The sequence below is a fragment of the Tenrec ecaudatus genome, chromosome 1 (genome assembly GCF_050624435.1).
Source record: "Tenrec ecaudatus isolate mTenEca1 chromosome 1, mTenEca1.hap1, whole genome shotgun sequence".
Lineage (NCBI taxonomy): Eukaryota > Metazoa > Chordata > Mammalia > Afrosoricida > Tenrecidae > Tenrec > Tenrec ecaudatus.
Window position 1 is genome coordinate 149613434 of NC_134530.1, and position 19052 is coordinate 149632485.

General features: G+C 40.3%; 1 protein-coding gene across 2 annotated transcripts in view; it reads right to left on the reverse strand.

Annotated features, from left to right (window-relative positions):
- The window catches only part of TRIM33 (tripartite motif containing 33), a 123443-nt gene that overhangs the window by 10162 nt on the left and 94229 nt on the right, over positions 1 to 19052 (reverse strand). For both annotated transcript variants that reach the window (XM_075559629.1, XM_075559626.1), the window contains exons 11-16: positions 17235 to 17435; positions 12681 to 12813; positions 10649 to 10712; positions 7496 to 7655; positions 6103 to 6452; positions 583 to 706 (exon numbers count right to left, since the gene is read on the reverse strand). In XM_075559629.1, the coding sequence (XP_075415744.1) occupies positions 583 to 706; positions 6103 to 6452; positions 7496 to 7655; positions 10649 to 10712; positions 12681 to 12813; positions 17235 to 17435 (1032 nt within the window). The remainder of the gene's footprint in view (positions 1 to 582; positions 707 to 6102; positions 6453 to 7495; positions 7656 to 10648; positions 10713 to 12680; positions 12814 to 17234; positions 17436 to 19052) is intronic.

The window sequence follows — 19052 nt, forward strand, 5'->3', positions numbered from 1 at the left end:
CTGATGGTGTCGTGGGTTCCATGTTGGAGTGCTAACAAGATCAGCAGTCTGAATACAGCAGCCTCCTAGAGGGAGAAAGAGAGGCTTTCTGCTGCTGTAAAGATTTACAACCCGGTAAACCCATAGCTCTACCCTGCCTGACAAGTCAGAGAGGTCGCTACAAGACAGACTAGACTGGATGGCAGGGAGTTTGGTTTAGGATCCCAATGACGGAGTACATTAAGAAGAGTAAAGCAGCCATTCTTGCTTCCCGCCCCCCCTTCTAATGGGTTTTATCTGGTGTAGGCAACATGGGTGTATGGGGGTGTCCTTTAATGATGGGGAATAGGGAGCGAGGTAGTTGCCATGCTGTTACTAACTATTGAAAAATCAAGATTTTAGTTGAGATTATCTTAAGTTTGAAGAAACTGGAAATAGAAGCTTGTGCTCATGCCTAGACATACAAATTTTGAAAGTTATCAACATAGTATCAGATGCTAAAGTTAAAAATTGCAATTTATGAGGTTACACTAAAGGGGGGGGCACCTGATGTACAGACAGAGAGCTACAAAACCCTTAACAATCAACTTAATGGGCACTTACCCTTTGGTCCACGGGGCTTAACCCTTGCACAGTTTTCCCCTTCTTACTGTGTTGTAAATTATCACAATCATATTCAACTTCTGGTTTCCCAATATCTCTGCAAAATGTGCATATCCAGTCCCCACTAAACATGAAAAATAGGTAATTAGTCCACATCATTGTAACAGAGCCTAAGCCAAAGGAATTGTGCTCCCTGGTGGTGAGTCTGGTTTGTTTCCATAGTTTCCAGTTTAGGGCAGTCTCACCAAATTTCACAAGATGGAGCAGTGTGCTAAGAACCCTTCCCCGGCAACATGCACACTTTCCCCATAACCTTCAAATAACTACTCCCTGGAATGCATTCTAAACAGTGCTATTTCAGCATGTCTTACTGGCACAAAGTTCAAATTCAGAACTTACGACATAAGAACAATTCTCTAAGACACTAATAACTACCATCACATGGACCCATGTACTCAGTAAGCAAAAACACATGAAATTCTTTGTACATTTAATAGCCAAACCTGGAACACACATATACCTGTGAGCGCAAATACCCTTTACCTCTAAATTTTGTCTTTATAATCTGTTTGCATCAGAATTCTATCAAGGACCCCAAATAACTTATTCTCTATAATAGTACCGTTTAAAAGTGTGTATATATAAAGAAAACATTTATAAGAAAAAATCTGCATGTATGAAAACAAGTCTCGGGATGGGATGGTACAACTGTCTGTGTCAACACTTTGCAATTCCCTCCAAATCGCTCTGCCCGAGAGAAAGCAGTTAGTGCTGGAACCCGACATTCCAGTAGATGCCACTGTCTAAAAATGGAAAGATGAAAAATCTTAATTTCAAAACCAAACTGCCAATCTTTAGTTTTCTAAGAAAGAAGTGAAATTCTATCCCAGTCAGACACCTATGCCCCATATGCCTTAGGTAAGAATTACACACAATTCCTCAAAAAAAAAATTCTCTTCCTACTTAGTTCTACCAGTTTTCGAATCCAGAAAATCAACTTTCATTTGGGGGATACTGTGGGACGGACTGGGTAGATGAGGGAAAGGTGGCATCTGAAAGAAACGTAACTCCATTGTTGTGTGCTCTCTGAGATCAATCTAAGGTTCTGTGTCAACCTAAAACGCAAACTGCTAACTGGAAGGGACCCAGAAATTAGGTGCAGAAGTGAATCTCTAAAAAAATAACCAGTGACTTGTCCAAGCTCATTCTGTTAGTTCAATAAGTTAGTCATACAGAAGTATGACCAGACCTGCAGCCCAGCACACTTGCTCCACTTTATTGGCTGGTTTGTCATCAGCTTGCCTTGAGTGCTAACCCATCAATGTCTTACTTAACGTCTGATGCCCTCTTTAGTCACTACATCAAAGCAGTCTGGGGACAACTCATAATTTTCCCCAATCTCTTTTTAATCATTTTTATTCCAAGTACTTCTCACTTAAATAAGGAATTCAACAACTGTTCATCCCAAAGTTAATGAATGGGAGATATTCCTACTGGCTGATCTGAGAAAAACCCAGGGAAATCTGCAATATCCCCCATCACTACCACTTAACTATTTCAGTACTCAAGAGAAAGCTAGTTCTTAAAGGGGGAAGGAGGGCACTTAACCATTTCAAGACACTGAAGGTAGTCTTTAAATATCACCTGCATCCCCTCCCCAAATATAAATAGCACTTGACGAGCTTTCCCCTGCTACTCACAAACTAAATCACCATCATAGATTCTACTCGAATAATGCTTACAAATTAAGTTCTGCTTCAGAAGTAAAAAAACTTTTTTCAACACTCTGGAATTTCCTTGTTCCTCATAACTGAGTTTTAACTAACCATTTTATACTGAGTGTAAACTGAAGGTCAAGATAAAACCTGGAGGTGGGCAAAGGACCTGAACAGAAGTTTCAGAGTCTGAAATCCTAATGGCCAATACACATATGAGAAAATGTCCATCATTAGCCATAAGAGAAATACAAATCGAAACAACTATGAGATACCACCTAAAACCCTCAAAGATGGCTCAATTCAAAACATCAGAAAGCAACAAGTGTCGGAGGGGCTGTGGTAAGACAGGAACTCTCATCCACTGCTGGTGGGCCTGTAGGTATGTACAGTCACTATGGAAATCCATTTGGCAATTTTTCAAACAGATGGAAATTGAGCTACCATATGACCCAGCAATCTCCCTACTGGGCATATACCCAGAAGAGACAAGAAACAAACCACGGCCAGACATCTGTGTTCCAATGTTCATTGTGGCACAGTTCACAATCGCAAGGAGTTGGAAAGAACCCAAATTCCCATCAGCAGACATACAATGGAGTACTATGCATCGCTAAAAAGCAGTGATGAATGCATGAAGCATATCACTGCATGGGAAGAACTGGAGGAAACAATGCTAAGGGAAGTAAGCTGAGCACAAAAGGACAAGTACTACATGAGTCCGCTGAGGTATGTTTTTATATATAAAAAAAGAAAGAACAGAAAGGTAAATGCAAAAGGGCACAGGGGAAAAGCTACTGTATACAAACACTCCAGGGGTGAGGTCCAGGTAGTATTGTAGGGGCCAGACCAAATCCAGGGGTACATATCGCAGCCAACTAAAAAGGGGGCGGGGAGGGAGGAAAAGGGAAAGAAAAGAAAAAAAAAGATATGTGGTGAGGGAATAGGGCACTGACCCACCCAAGGGGAGGGTATTGTTTATGTCTCTACAGGGAAAAGCCAGTGCCAGACAAATGCAGCGTGCCGGCAAGGAGTGGGGAGCCAGCAGAGGGGCCTGAGGGCTCGGCCCCCATACTAGCTATGTGGACAACTGCCCCTTCCCACAGAGGAATTTGCTTGAGAGGATGACACTGAAGCTGCAGCTAGGGAAGAAGGACGTGTCTGATCAGAGCAAATGGGAGCAAATGAAGGGGGAGGAAGATAGAGTGGAGCACATCCTGGCCCACCAGGTCTGGAGGACGATATCCCCAATCTGCCCGCTCTGAACAGCCAATGCACAGAGTGGACAATATGGCTGATCCCACTACAAGACACACTGTCCCTTGATGGACCAGGGCCCTAAGGGGAACAGCACTGGAGACTCAGTGTCAGGACTGGCCCAGACTGACCCTATGACACGGAGGCAAACCACTAAAAGTGTGCGGCAGAGCAACCGTGGGAGCAGAACAGGGAGTCCCTGAGGGAGTAAAAAGGACAGACCTGGGGCCAAAGCATGGTACCCCATGCGACCTGACTAAAGGACATGCCTAGAGATCAAAAATCAAACCTTTATCTATTTACAGGGTTTTCTTTCTTTTTAAAATTTTGTCTTTTAATTAATTTATTCTTCTATAGGTAATTGGTTTTCTTTTTTGTTGTTATCTCTGTGTTCTCATTCATCACTCTGTCTTGCTAAGCCTTGATTTTTGGTGCATATCATTATCTCTACAGATCTATCTAGATACGATAAGCTGGATGAACAGTCTGGAGGAGAAAACAACGGGACCAATGGTTCTGGGGGAACACGGGAGAAGGGGAGGCAGGAGTAAGGAGGTGGTGCTGACCAACCCAGAGACAGGGGAGCAACAAATGATCCAAAAACAGTGGCAAGGAGGGTGTGAGAGGCCTGGCAGGGATTCAGCAAGGGCAAGGTAACCGAGAGAAATTACTGAAACCAAATGAAAGCTGAGCATGATAGTGGGACAAGAGGAAAGTAAAAGGAAATAGAGGAAAAAACTAGGTGACAAAGGGTATTTATAGAGGTTCAAATACTGGAATGTACACATGTAAATATATTTATATGAATGTGGGGAAACAGATCTATGTGCACATATTTATAGGTTTAGTATTAAGGCAGCAGATGGACATTGAGTCGCCACTCAAGCACTTAATCAATGCAAGAACATGTTGTTCTATAAAATAGGCATTCAAGGATGCACACCTTCCTGACATGATTGCTGAAGTAAAATGTGTGCATGAGCAGGTGTGCTGAAGAAAGCTGACGGTGCCCAGCTATCAAAAGATATAGCACCTGGGGTCTTAAAGACTTGAAGATAAACAAGCGGCCATCTAGCTCAGAAGCAACAAAGCCCACATGGAATATGCACACCATCCCGTGTGACCACAAGCTGTTGAAGGGATCAGGTATCAAGCATCAAAGAACAAAAAATCATATTGTAAATGTGGGTGAGTGCAGACTCAAAGCCCATCGGTAGGCAACTGGACACCCCCTTACTGAAGGGTTGTGGGGAGGAGATGATCCAGTCAGGGTGCAGGGTAGCAACGATGAAATACTATAACTTTCCTCTAGTTTTTTTATAAAAACGTTTTATTAGGGGCTCATACAACTCTTATGACAATCCATAAATATATCAGTTGTGTAAAGCACCCTTGTACATTCATTGCCCTCATCATTATCAAAGCATTTTGCTCTCCACTTAAACCCTTGGCATCAGGTCCTCTTTCCTCCAGTTCTTAAATGATTCCTCCCCCCCACTATCATGATCCCAATTCTACCTTACACATCTGGCTAGACCAGAGGGTGTACATTGGTACAGATAGCAACTGGAAACACAGGGAATCCAGGACAGATGACCCCTTCGAGACCAGTGGTGAGAATGGTGATGCCTGGAGGGTGGAGGGAATGTAGGGTAGAAAGGGTAAACCGGCTACAAGAATCTACGTATGGCCTCCTCCCTGGGGGATGGACAGCAGAGAGGAGGGCAGGGGGAGACGTCAGACAGTAACATATGACAAAATATTAATTTATGAATTATGAAGGGTTCGTGGGGGGGGGGTGATCAGCCGATATTAAGGGCTCAAGTAGAAGGCAAATGTTTTGAGAATAATGATGGCAACAAATGTACAAATGTGCTTGACACAACGGATGGATGTATGGATTGTGATAAGAATTGTACGAGCCCCCAATAAAATGATTTTTTTAAAAAAAGAGAAGACCTGTTCTTTAATATTAACAAGCACTTAGATCTTGGCCTTTTTTTCTTGAAGGGATTCCCAAAGGACTAATAGATTCTGGTTTTATCATGAGTCTGGTGGTGCAGTGGGTTAACAACAAGGTCAGCAGTTTGAAACCACCAGTGGCTCCTTGGGAGGAAGTTGAGGCTTTCTACTCTATTAAAGATTTAGTCTCAGAAACCCACAGAGGCAGTTCTACCCTGTCCTATAAGGTCGCTATGAGTCAGAATCTACTCGAAGGCAGTAAGTTTAGTTACATTTGGTTTTGAATTAGATAAGTAATAAGATTGAAGGCCATTTCTCCTGAATAACTTCTTGGTATTTTTTTAATTAGTTGGGATTATAATACATGTATCTTATCATTCCATATTTCAATCACATCAATTAGAATTGTCCAAATGCTACCACAATCACTTTCTAAACAATCTTTTCTACATGGACTCCTTGACGTCCTCTCCCTTTTACCACCCAACCACCACCACTGTAACCCCTTCCCATCTTGCTATTTTTTTCTATATTTTTAAGCTTATAAAAACAAGTCCCCTCAAATACTTAATTATTTCACTGTTACCTTGGAAAGCTAAGAAGTGTTGGAACGTGGCAAGTTAGATGAAAGACCTTTGGACATTTTTCACAGCACAAGAGATCCCCTCCATTCTGACAGACAGCACACCAGTCCTCATTTGGGTCCTCATCTTTGCTGTTGCCATCTCCTCCGATCCTTGCCGACCTGTGCATGAGGCTTCGTACTGGGGATTTTCCATTCACAAGGCTGCTGAGTGCTGACTGCTTACAGCTCTCACTCATGTCTGTAGGTTCAGTCTTCACATGGTTTCCCAAGTTTGCTAGTGCATCCAACTCACTCTCTAGATGCAGGTTGGTTGAGAGAGGTGGTGTCAAGCTACTCTCAGGACTGCTCAACTAAAAGGGAACAACACATTCTTGAAGAATCATTTAATCTTTAATATATGCAATATGTGTACCTGTATGTGCCTTTAAATGTCAATAGGCATATAAAAATACTGAAGAAACATTCTTAATTCCTTTATGAATCACATGAGTACAATAAACAAGTGAAAATAACTCCAAAACTATTTAGACATATTACAATATGATTTTAGAAAACCGCTAAAATTAATTAAACCCTTAAGCATACTAATTGGGAAGCAGCATGCACTTTTCTGAAAAAGTTACACCAATACCATACTATTTTTCACACCAGAATCAACTGCATAGCATTTGAGAAGTCTTAAGAATTGGTTGTCTGATGACCCATCATTTTAATGTAAAAAGATCAAGAAAATGTAAAATAAAGCTTTCACCACCTTTTTGTACCCACATTCTTTACAGGAGAACTTTCCACACCAAGTTCTCGATAGACAGCTAACACTGCTCCAAAAGCAGGTGCTTCTGCTGTCTCCAGCTCTCCAAGTCTACATATGAGGAGCTGAACCTACTAATACTCTTGAGACGAAATTGCTGAATGTCAGCCATGTGGAAAGCAAAGCTGGGTGTGCACAGGAAGAGAAAAGCAAGCTGGAAATTTCCAAACAGGGACTTCATTCTAAATTATGAAAATTAATAAATGTCCCAAACTGAGGAACTCTAGAACCATTAATTATTCATAAGCCAAAAGGCCATCTTCCTGGCACAAAACTTTCTGATCATGACACTTCTGCTTTCATGTCCATAGCCTTGATGTGGGGTTCACAAGGCCAGGATAGCCAAGGATCTTCAGTGGCCTGAGCCTCAATGCAACTACTGAGATGATTAATGAACTCAGGACAAAACAGTATGAGTTACAGTTGCATCTGAAGTGGAAAAGTTGGGTTAGCAAGTGGCACAGGATTTGTCTTGTGCCAGGCATGAGAGGTCAGAAATATATCAACGTCCCCAGAACCACTACTGTGTTGAACAGTCTTGCTTGAGTGAGTCGTTCGCTGCAGCCCGCCGTGGGGGCTTACCATGCAGGCGCTCCTCCGGCCGTCCTCTGTCTTCTCTTGTTTCACAGCTCCAGAAAAGCTACATACTTCATCCTCAGTCCCAGGTTCTTGCTTTACCTTCACTTGATCAGATTTGAAACTCAGACTTGTCTTCTCAGCAGTTCTTCCCGATGAGCCACAGCTTAAAAAAAAAAAAAGACCAACAAAGGCCACGTTTGAATGCAAGCCATATATAAAAACAGTTCTATTAAAAAAAAGCAATGATACTGAATTATGTACAGTATGTAAATTACATGCCAATACAACTGTTTTTTAAAAAAGCAATGGTCATTAAGATAAAGACAACAGACAATTTATTAACCTTTTAGAAAGACACCTCCGCTTGCTACAGTGAAGTATGGAATAAGCCTAACTTCAAATTCTTTCAAAAAAATCCTAAAAGGAACATTTTATGGCTTGAGGCACGTACAGTAAATCATTTAAGGGATGTTAGTAAACAAGAGTCTCTCTGGCCTGTAGAAGAGATTTTCTTTACAAAAGTAGTTTTCCACTTTTCTCTACTCCCAAATATCTGAGAAAGAACCTCAACAATAGTGATTTTTATGGTATCACTATTAAAAGAAAGATTAGTTTGGCTCTTAAGAGGAGGAGAAAGGAGCAGTCAATAACCCAGGTGACAGTTAATGCTGTGTCAACTTGACTGGGACGATTCTCAATGACTAAACATTAGGTACTTACCCCTTATTTGTGATCTGACGTGAGCAGCCAATCAGTTGAAAAAGGGTTTCCATTGTGGTTATGCTCTGCTCCCATATATAAAAAGTCATCCTCACAAACATCATATTCTTTCTCCACCTTGAACTCTTACCGCCAACTGGACAGGAGTCTCTATCCAGCCACCTGACCTATGTATTTTGCATTACCCTAACCACCCACTGACCCAGCAGTGGTCTTTCTAGGCTTATCACCTGACCTGAACCACAGATAACAAGACTTCCTAGCCCTCATAATTGCAAAGGCCATTTCTTCAAAGTAAATTTAGATGGATAGACAGCTAGATAGATTAGATAGATAGATTAGATAGATAGATAGATAGATAGATAGATAGATAGATAGGAATGGGAGATAGATAGATTAGATAGATAGATAGATAGATAGATAGATAGATAGATAGATAGATAGGAGTGGGAGTCCTCCTGGCAGCACAGTGATTATGCACTGAGCTGCAATTTTCAAGGTCAGCAGTTCCAAACCACCAGAAGAAAAAAAAATGAGGCTTTCTACCTCCTTAAAGTCTCAGAAAGCCACAAGGGCAGTTCTATGCTGCCCTAGAGGATTGCTGTGAGTCAGCATCTACTCAATAGCAATGAATGAGTTAAATTTAAGAATCCCTCATGGTGTGGGGATTATGTGTGGGGCTGCCAACTACATGGCCAGCAGTTCAAACCCACCAGCTGCTACAAGTAAGAAAGGTTTCTGCTCCCCTACAGATGTACAGTTTCAGAAACCTACAAGGGCAGTTCCCCTGTGTCCTACAGGGTCAAACTTCCTTGACAGGGAGTTTGGTTTGTAATCCATTTGCATATGTTTCACAAGTTGTACTCTTCCAGAGTATGCAATAAAACCATTAATAATCAAATTAAAGGACAGGCAAATGATTTATCATTTATAGATTTTATCTAGAACACAGAGCAAAATTCTGTATGTATCACCACCAGTGATGTGTTTCACCTCTCCTTTCCCAAAATCCAACCTGAGTGTGATCAAGCCTAATAAAACTAGCAATGTACAGAGACTACAGGAGACAGCAAGATTAAGTGGTGAGACCAGGAAATGCTGCGCTACGGTTTCCCGGCTGTGTCGGTGCAAAGATGAGGCTGCTTTGCAGCATGCGTGCTGCCTCGTTTTCTAAGAGGAGAAAGAGGAGAACTGTCTCCAGCAGGGAGGCAGCCCTCTTATGGGTCTACTGCAGCCCAGATTTGTAAAATTGGACTATGTTGCATTTTGTTTCACTGGCCACAGCTGAATGGGGGAACTGGTTCAAAGCCCTTCTCTAAACATTTATTTGCTTGCTAACATGACTGGGGTTACTAGGAGACATGGATAATTTCAGGTTTGGGAGAGGAATATAAAACAAAACTGGAAATCTTATCATGCTAGGAAGAAAGGGTGCTTATCAAAAGAACTAAGGCTACTCCCCACAATTGTTTAAAGAAATAAAAGTTTTCAAAAAGAACTACAGGGTCAAATTAGTGACAATTCCAGCATCAATTTAAAGAGTAGCACCTATATGGGGATTAAACTAGATAAAACATTTAGACATCTAAATTCATAGATAATAAAACTCATCTGTCACAATGATGGACACTGAGAACTAAGGTATTACTATATGAGAATAAGGAAATAAAGAGAAACTAAGTATTCACATGGCCTTTCCTATAACCGAATGGTTACACAGAAACAGGCCTTTTTAAAAAGTAGTTAAAAGTAGTAATTAACCAAGCATAAATGATACTCTAATCATTTCAACCACTAACAAAGTTAAGATCTAGTCAATGACCCTCAGGCCTCATAAGCCTAAGAGGAGTACACATCACGAGTGATGGATCTCACCCCTCCTTTCCCACACGCCGTACACACTGAGTTGGAGATGTCCTCCTGATAAGCTACCAATGCACAGAAAATACAGGAGGGACAGGGACGCAATGTGAAGATGGGGAAAGGGGAAAAACTCTCTAAGACAGAGAAATGCATTTCTTCAATAAATCAGTTATTAAAGGGAAAAGACTTCCATGTAAATTTATCAGCCAAAGGTAACATATACAGTCATTTGTATAGTTTTGAAATGATTTGCTGAAAATAGAAGTTGATAACTGGATATTTACTAGAAAAATTAATTAACATTTTGGTATGTAATGGTTCTTATCATTGCTCACCATTAAGCAAATATAGACTGAAGTAGAAATAAATGAATTAATATGATCTAAAATACGCTTCAAAATACTCCAGAGCAGATGAATACGGGAGGAATAAAGCAGGAGTAATACTGACTAGAACATAATTGTTGAAGCCATGTGGTAAATATATGGGAGCTAATTATAATGGCCTTCTTTTTAAAAATACTTTACCCTTTTCCAAAAGAAAAAGGAAAAAAAGTAATAATATAGCACTCACCTGCCTCGACTGCCAGTACTAGAGGTACTTGGGGGTCTCACTGGTGTGTGAGAATTAGATAGACCTAAAAAAGCAATACATCGAAATTAATTATCAGTGTATTTAAATAAAGAATAACCAGAACTCCACTACTAGCTAGGAAAGTCAAGGTGATCATAACTCAATTTAGCAAGTCCTCTTATCACTTAGTCCTTCAGTCAGGCTGACATGTGTTAGACATCAACCAGGTTTTGTCTTGGCTCAGCCCAGACCTTAGAGCCCTCCGAAAATACTACCCAGTTAATGAAAACTGTCAGTTACAGAGAAAGCTACCTGCCATTCCTTTGCCCTCATCTGTGAAAATATCTTACTTAGATTTGCACTAATTAGTCTTTCTTTCAGAAATTCTAGAATAGTTTCATTAAAGTTAAAAAATGAGGTGGCTCTAAAATAAATGATTTATCTCACCCAAAACCTGCATTTAAATTCAAATTATCTCCCTCAAGAAATAACCAGTAGTTTACTTTAGTGAAAAATAACAATTACTGTATATACTCAAATATAAGCCGACCCGAGTATGAGCCAAGGTACCTAATTATTACCTGGGAAACCAGAAAAACTGATTGACTCAAGTATAAGCCTAGGGTGGGAAATGCAGAATGTGAATTAACACAGACCAGAGGGGAGAGACGGAGCGCAGCCACAGACACATCCTTACCAGTTCAGCTGCCGGTGTAAGTGAATCACTAAGGGTGCTTCTGCGAATTGGAGACGTCCACATCATAGGACGGCTCTGATTGGTTAGATGTGAGTAAACAAACATTCAAAACCCTGCAGTGTCAGCGGGGCTTTGAATGAACAGTGGAGGAATGGCAATCACCCGTGAGATGTTACACCTCGCTGGGGTACCACTGACCCACCCGTGTTTAAGCCGAACCCCAGTTTTTCAGCACATTTTTTTGTGCTGAAAAACTCGACTTGTATATGAGTATATACGGTAGTCAATTATTAAAGCTTGTTTAATAATTACCAACCTATTTGGAACTGCTTAATTTATTCATTCATAAAAACATTAATTGAATCACCTGGGACAAGACAACTGAAATTTAGAACAAATCTATATCGACTGAACATGATTAGTCAAATTTTAATGGTTACCAGTAACATTAGTTTTATTTTAGAATTTCCTATCTAAAAATTTAATAGTTCATTTTCAATTATTTTATTTTTAAAGCATTACACATTACAAAGTATTGTAAAGTTGAGTTGAAACCAAAGAACTCGTCAACGGACCATTTGTACTATAAAAATAAGAAGCACCATTCACTGTCAGCCAGTCCATTTCAACTAAAGAATTTCCCTATAGAGAACTGCTCCATAGGTTTCTGAGGTGGTAAATTTTTATGGGATTAGCCAGCCTCATTTTCCTCCTGAGGAGCAGGCTGGTGGATTTGAACTGCAGATTTTGCAAATAACAGCCAAACACCCAGGGTTCCAGGGCAAGTGTGTGCACCACCTACAAACCCAGCAAAAAGACTATGGAAATAGCCTGGTAGGAGAAATATTTTGAATTTCTAGACAGTATATATAGATTATGAACATATATTGTCTTTTCCTCCCAGAATGAGGTTTTTCCTCTGGTTTATTTTAACACAGTTGTTGCTTTTTTGGGGGTGGGGGGTTGGGGGTGGGTGTGTGTGTGTGCAGTATGTTTTCCAGCATCTGAAATACAGGCTAGGCAAAGCTATAGAGACAATGCCTTATTGGGGATATGGGAAGGGAGGGAGATTGAAAGGAAATGGGGAGCTAATAAGGAAATGATTATAGTGGTGATTATATAATTCTTTAACATTGCTGAACTACAGAAGCATACATGGATTATATATCAATAAAAATATTTTTAAATTAATTCTTAGTTTATTAAGACTGCTGATAGTATTTGAACCAAATACTGATAGTATTTGAACCAAATAGAATAATTGGAAAAAATTGGAAGGAAGATAGGGTCCTTTCTCCCCTTCTTTTTGACAAGAAAGGAGACAGCGTGCTTTACCTGATGATCCAGGAGACAAGGCAGAGGGTCCTGGGGAGGGATTCATGGTACTTGTTGGCTGAGGGGGTAAGTGGCTGCCTGAGATATATCTGCTTAGTAGATTATCTAAACTACTTGAACCAGCATCTTCCAACTGAAGAGAAAGAAAAAAAATAAACATTTACTCTGATTATAGCAGAGAAGTGATTAATTAGTGTCACCACTTATGATCACATGTGCTTGTAAATTCATAGATTTTACTCAGCTTAAATGCTTCCTCATGTTTCCCTGAGGAGTCACACAATATAGTTTTTTAATTATAATTAATTTTATTCAACAAATACAGGGGTAAGTCAAAATGTATTGTTATTGGACTACCACTTAAATATGCATGGGGGGGGGGGGTTTTCCACACAAAGCATGTCTCTGTCATTAGTGATCTCAAAGATACACTTGCCTTAGTCTCATTAGGTACTTCCCCCAAAAGGTCTAATCAAAACAATGACTTCTGTAGGATCTTTGGGGCCAGTTAAATTCTAAGTGGAGGGGTCACTTCAAAAAGTTATGACAACTTGTTTCTTGGAATTCCATATCCATCCTACATCCCAAATCTTGCCCCTTCAGTCTTTTTGTTCCCCAAACTCAAAAGAACATTGAAAAAATGTATAATGAGTCTACTGAAGTTACCAAAACTTTGATTTTGACAAGATAGAAACCTAAAGAGCACAGCCTTCAAGGGAAAGGTTGGCAAGATGGAAACATCACCTTCAGAAATGTGCAGACCTGGATAAAGGCTATGCTGAGAAATAAGTTTCCCAATTTTACATTTTTTGTTTAATAAGGGTCTCTGATTTGTAGCAATATTTTCTGACTTACTCTTTTTAATACTCAGCTACTCAAGACAAAACCCAATGATCCTGTATGCTTTATCCTGTGAAATCACTGATATACTCTGACACTTTTTCCTGTTCCCCTAAATGCTACAGGCTCCTTACCTTTCCCTCCAGTCCCTCTCCCTCTGTCAATGCCCACTGTCTGCCAGGGTCATTTACCTCAACAGAAGTCTGAAGTCACACTTTTAAGTTCTGTTTTTAAGCTTTGATAAATTCTTATAACCAAGAAGCAGCTCTTAGTCTGACATAAGGGCCCCTTTGTCATCCAAACAAAAGGGACAGGCTACCAAACAAGGAGACTGAACCCTTTCCTGGCTTAGAGGCAGTAGGATAAAGCCAGAAAACCTGGCCCTGTGGCTTTGCGCTGGTCGCCAGTATCAGTCTTAATTCCTTAAGTCCTCCTGACTACATCCCAGAACTCTGATGGTTACATGAGAAAGTACTTGTGTATGAGGACCACCTCAAATTCTGTTTTGTTCTATATGAGAAATGGCCCTGTAGTTGTTGCTTTAATAATTGGTCATATTTCACTTACTGGTTTCCCTATGCCCACAGTTGCCCCCTTCCAACTTCTCTCCCTCTAGAGCCAAAATCATCCTTTCATGCAAATCTACTTCTGAGTCCCAAAAGAAAACATGCTTTTACTTCTATTCCCTCTCAAATTTCTAGAGCTATACAGCAGGAAAGGAGGACAACACAGCAGAAACACTGGAGACAACTGGATACACACCAAAACAGAAGTGAACTGATCCAAACATGATCAGAGTAAAGCAGCTCAAAACAATTCTCAAGCAGAGGACACTCCTAAAAAGCAAATACACCAATTTTCTTATCAAGCCTGCTAAGAGGCATGCCAAAGAGGCATGAAGGTAACAGGAGTGTGCTGTGGGGAGCCCTACTGGTGTCGTGGTAGTGGTTGTACAGTGGGCTGGTAGTAACCACACGGTCAACAGTTCTAATAACCAGGCAGCCACCCCACAGGAGAAAAATGGGGCTTTCTCTTCCCACAGAGTTATACTCTTAGAAATCTCAGGGGTGGTTCTACCCTGTCCTATAGGGTCGGTATCGACTCAATGGCAGTGAGTTTGGCTTTGGTTTGGTTAGCTTACTAGGGAGAAAAGACTCAGTAGCTGTGCCTGTACTGTGGGTTAAAACTATGGGTAATCCCTTAGCTGCAACTAAAGTCCACTGGAGGCCTTGTGAAGGGGAGAGTACTAATGTGGGTCACAGTGTAAGTGGGGTTGTAAGTCCACCTAGAAGGGGCAGGAGCTGTATATTGTTCAGTGCAGAAAGGAAAATCCCATGTTACTTACTTCTACACTCACTGTTTATCTGCTAGTCCTATATGCGGCCAGAGACATCCCTCTGGTTGAAAGAGTGGACCGAGTTAGGAAGAAATAAACTGGAATATACAAAGGGGCTTCAAAACTCTCATGAAAGAATGCTATTATTTTTCCATTCCTGGCTCCATGATAGCCTTCAACCAAGGATATGCTAACTGAAGCATTCACCTCTAGCTTTCATAAGACAAGATATCTTACTCATTAGAGTAAGATAAAGTTAATGGACTAACTTGAAAAAACGAATTCATTTATCCATTTAACCAATTAATCAAAGTCCCACACAAATGGGAACACTGCTGGTTGTTCACCCATAGCTACTCTCCCCTACTTATGGACCTACAGCTACTCAGCATACATTCTACTTCCCAAAGAGTAAACAAAAGTGGTATGCACAGTTTCCAAATCAATTGGTTAAAAGGAACTCTCTTGCCAGAGACTCCACTCAACTCAGCTTCCCCTGAGCTGGAAGTCACACATAACCACCATCCAGATCAGACCAAGTACCTAGGGCAGGGAGCTAGAAAAATGTTATATAAAGGGCCAGATAAGAAATATTCTAGGCTTTCTGGGTCACACACAATTATCTCAAATGGCTCTTATGTTTATTTTTTGTTTTTAAATATCCTACAAACAAAACAACATAAACTGTGGGGAGTCACAGAAAAAAAGGCTGCAGGCCAGCTGCCTTAGTGTGCTGATAGGGATGGAGAAATATAAATTGTTGACTCGCTGAACAGTTGCATGGCATATATGAGATGTGACATGTACATTATTTCTGTAGGTTAAAAGATAAAGATGATCCTGATAGAAAAGTGAGCAAAGGACTTAAGTAGATAACTCACAAAGGAAATAAATACTAAATGAAATCTGTTCAGTGAGGAAGAATATCTTTAATAAATGTTGCAGAGAACATTGGAATCCCGAAAGCAAAAGAATGAATCAGGATGAAAGGCTTACACCAAACACAAGAACAAGGTCAAAATGTAAAGACTTAATGTGAATACAAAAGCTAGAAAATTCAAAAAAAAAAAAAAAGTTAGAAAATTCTTAGCAATGGGCTATCAAATATGGGAACAAAAGCATAAGCAGAAAGAAAAATGTAAATGAACCCTTATAAAAGTTAAATAGTTTTGTTCATCAAAGGACTTTATTGTGTAAAAATGTTAAGACAACCTACAGATTAGAAAAAATATTTAGGAACCATACATAGATGTAACATCCAAAATTTGTAAAAAATACTTTTACAACTTAGGAACAAAAAGAAGATCCAAAGATATTCAAATGGTCAACAAGCCATGGAAAGACATTCCGCATCACTAACCATCCTTGTTAGCACTGACCCCTTCTAACTCTCAGGGCTACGATCATTATGGTACAGCAACCCAGGTCTTTCTCCTAGAACCACGTGATGGGTTTTCTACCAATGTTAACACAGGGCTCTGACAACTCACAGCAGCCACGTTAAGTCCATAGCAGAACTGTCCCATAGGGTTTCTAAGGCTATACCCACGTATGGAAGTGGGCTGTTGGGTTCCAGCCACCCAACAACCTTTCAGTTAGCAGCTCAGCACTTAAACACCTCACCACCAGAGCTCCTTCAATAACCATTAGGGCAATGGAGAAGCAATACCAAAAGGGTAGGGGGAAGGTGGGAGGAGAAATGGGAACCAATCGCAAGCAAGATGGACATATAACCATACACACCCCTCCAAGAGGACAAACACAGAAACTGGGGAGGGTGGGGAGGAAGACAGCTGTCAGTGTAAGATATAAATATAATTTATAATTTATCAAGGGGCCACAGGGGGTGGAGAGGAGCTGGTACCAAGGGCTGAATAGAAAGTAAATGTCTAGAAAATATTGACGGCAATAAATGTACAAATATGCTTGATACAACTGATGTATGGATTGATGTAAGAGCTACAAGAGTCCTCAATAAAATGATCTTTTAATAAAAAATAAAAACAAAAACCATTGAGACAGCATCTCACCCTCACTAGCATGACAATGAAGAAAAAGAAGAGGGGTGTTGGCAAAGGCTCTAAATACTACACTTTTCAGAGCTGCACCACTATCCTGGTAACCCCAAACCACTTTCCCATTGCCACCACCATGGAGCGTGGAAAGAACTGAACTTATCATTTCGTTTCTTACAGTTTTAAAAGATGGAGGCATACTGATTTTAGCACAAGTAGCTTCTTAAAATTCCAATGTGTATACTATTTTAGAACTTCACACTGCTGGTGCTATTTCACGGGGGGGGGGGGGGATGAAACACGTATTCTAACTTCCTAATTCACATGAAGCTTCAAATACCTCATTGAGACAAGCATACAAACCTGTATGGGTGGAATATCTGGCAGTGATGGAAGGTTTTCGGGGTTGGTGACTGAGGGGATAAGCTCTATCGCTGTGACAGAGGGGCTGGTGGGGCCTCGGTTTGCAGTTGCCATAGTAGCTATAGTAGGGCTGGTAGGGTTGATTGTGGTGTTGTGCACTGATACAACAGGAAAGGGTCCAGCATGCCCTGGATTTGAGTGCTGTTAGGAAAGAGGACATTCCCATTACTTGATCTGCCAGAATACCCTAATATGAACGATACCTTAAAAAAAACAAAAAACCCAAAACTTCTTTTTTAAAATGAAGGCTCGATCTGTGCATCCAGAGCAACAAAGCGGGCCCTCCCTCTCAAACACACAGAAACGACTACACCAAGGTTAACATTCTCCGTAGAACCTAGGGAAGCTGCCTTACCAATAAGTGTACAATTTGCTAACCAGTCTAGTGATACCTTATTTCAGAAGAGAGAAGTATAGAATACATGATGTATACAAATAGCAGGCAAAAAGCCATTGTTCTATCTATATTTCTGTAAATCCTCCCCCCATTTTTGTTTTGTTAAAATAAAAAGGGATGAGTAATTAATATAGCAGAGTGTGTAAGAAAGAACACCAAATTTACAGGGGAATAAATATGGCTCCAATTCTTGACCCTTACCATTGCCTGGCCTGGGGCACGTCACACCTCATTGGATCTTGAAGATTATGAGGAGGTCACTGAGATAATCAGACATTTCTTTGGAAAACATATTACTATACATATTTGACTGGGTGCAACAGTTTTCACTACTCAGGAACAATCTACCCATCAAGAAGAGCCATTTAAAAGATTTGAAAATGCAAATACACAGTCATTTCTATAGGAGGCAGCCCAAAAGACTAAGACAGTGTTTCTGAGGTGGTGGATTAATCTGATTTTGTAGAGCTTGCACTCTTTCAAAAGGGGCAGGAAAAAAAGTGTTAAGAAAAGAATATTCAGATTCTCAACTTTTGTTATGTAATTTTTCAAAAAACAACAACAATCTGATTTGCCTAAAAATTTGGACATTCTATCACTTTCATGTATAATTACCCTCCTCCCATTTGACGGTGCAGGGATTAGGGGTGGGAGAGAATCTCTGCCGCCTTGCTCAGTCACTCATCCCACTGAAGCCCCCTGGCCAAGGTACAAATACTCCTGGGAGTTAGCAAGCAGAAGGGCGAACGAAAAGAATGCTGGTGGGTGCTAAGAAAGTGTGGAGGCCAGCTTTTCTCAGTTTCGCACAAGAAAGCAACTGGCTCCAAAATCTTGAACTAATCTTTTCACTAGTTCCCATTCTGGAAGCTTAACAAAAATTTTAAAACGAAAGACCTGATAAAGCTTAACTGCCCAAGAGACTTTGTAAATAGTTTTTATAGATGAAAAGGCAAGGAATTAAAAAATACCACCACAGTCACACTTTTAACCCCCAGGTACGCATTTCTGTGAACCAGTTCTCTGGACATCATGTACAAAAAACAAATCTAGTAAGTAAGCAAGACAAAAGCCAAACTTGTCATAAAAATTGGTGCTAAACCTTAACACACTCCAGTAAGTATCAGTGATACGAACAAATGACGAGGGGGGAAACTCCATTCTAACTCATAAAGAGATGCATGTTCAAAAGAATTTTTAACACTTATGATTCTAGAATTCTTTAAAAATGTATATATGTTTACAGTGTTTATAACATTGTATAGGAATCATTTCAATGATAAGTCAGTCTAACAGAAAACTTTAAAGCAGATAGTTTTACTGTCACTGCAAATTTAATAAAAAAATCATTTTAGGGAAAAAGT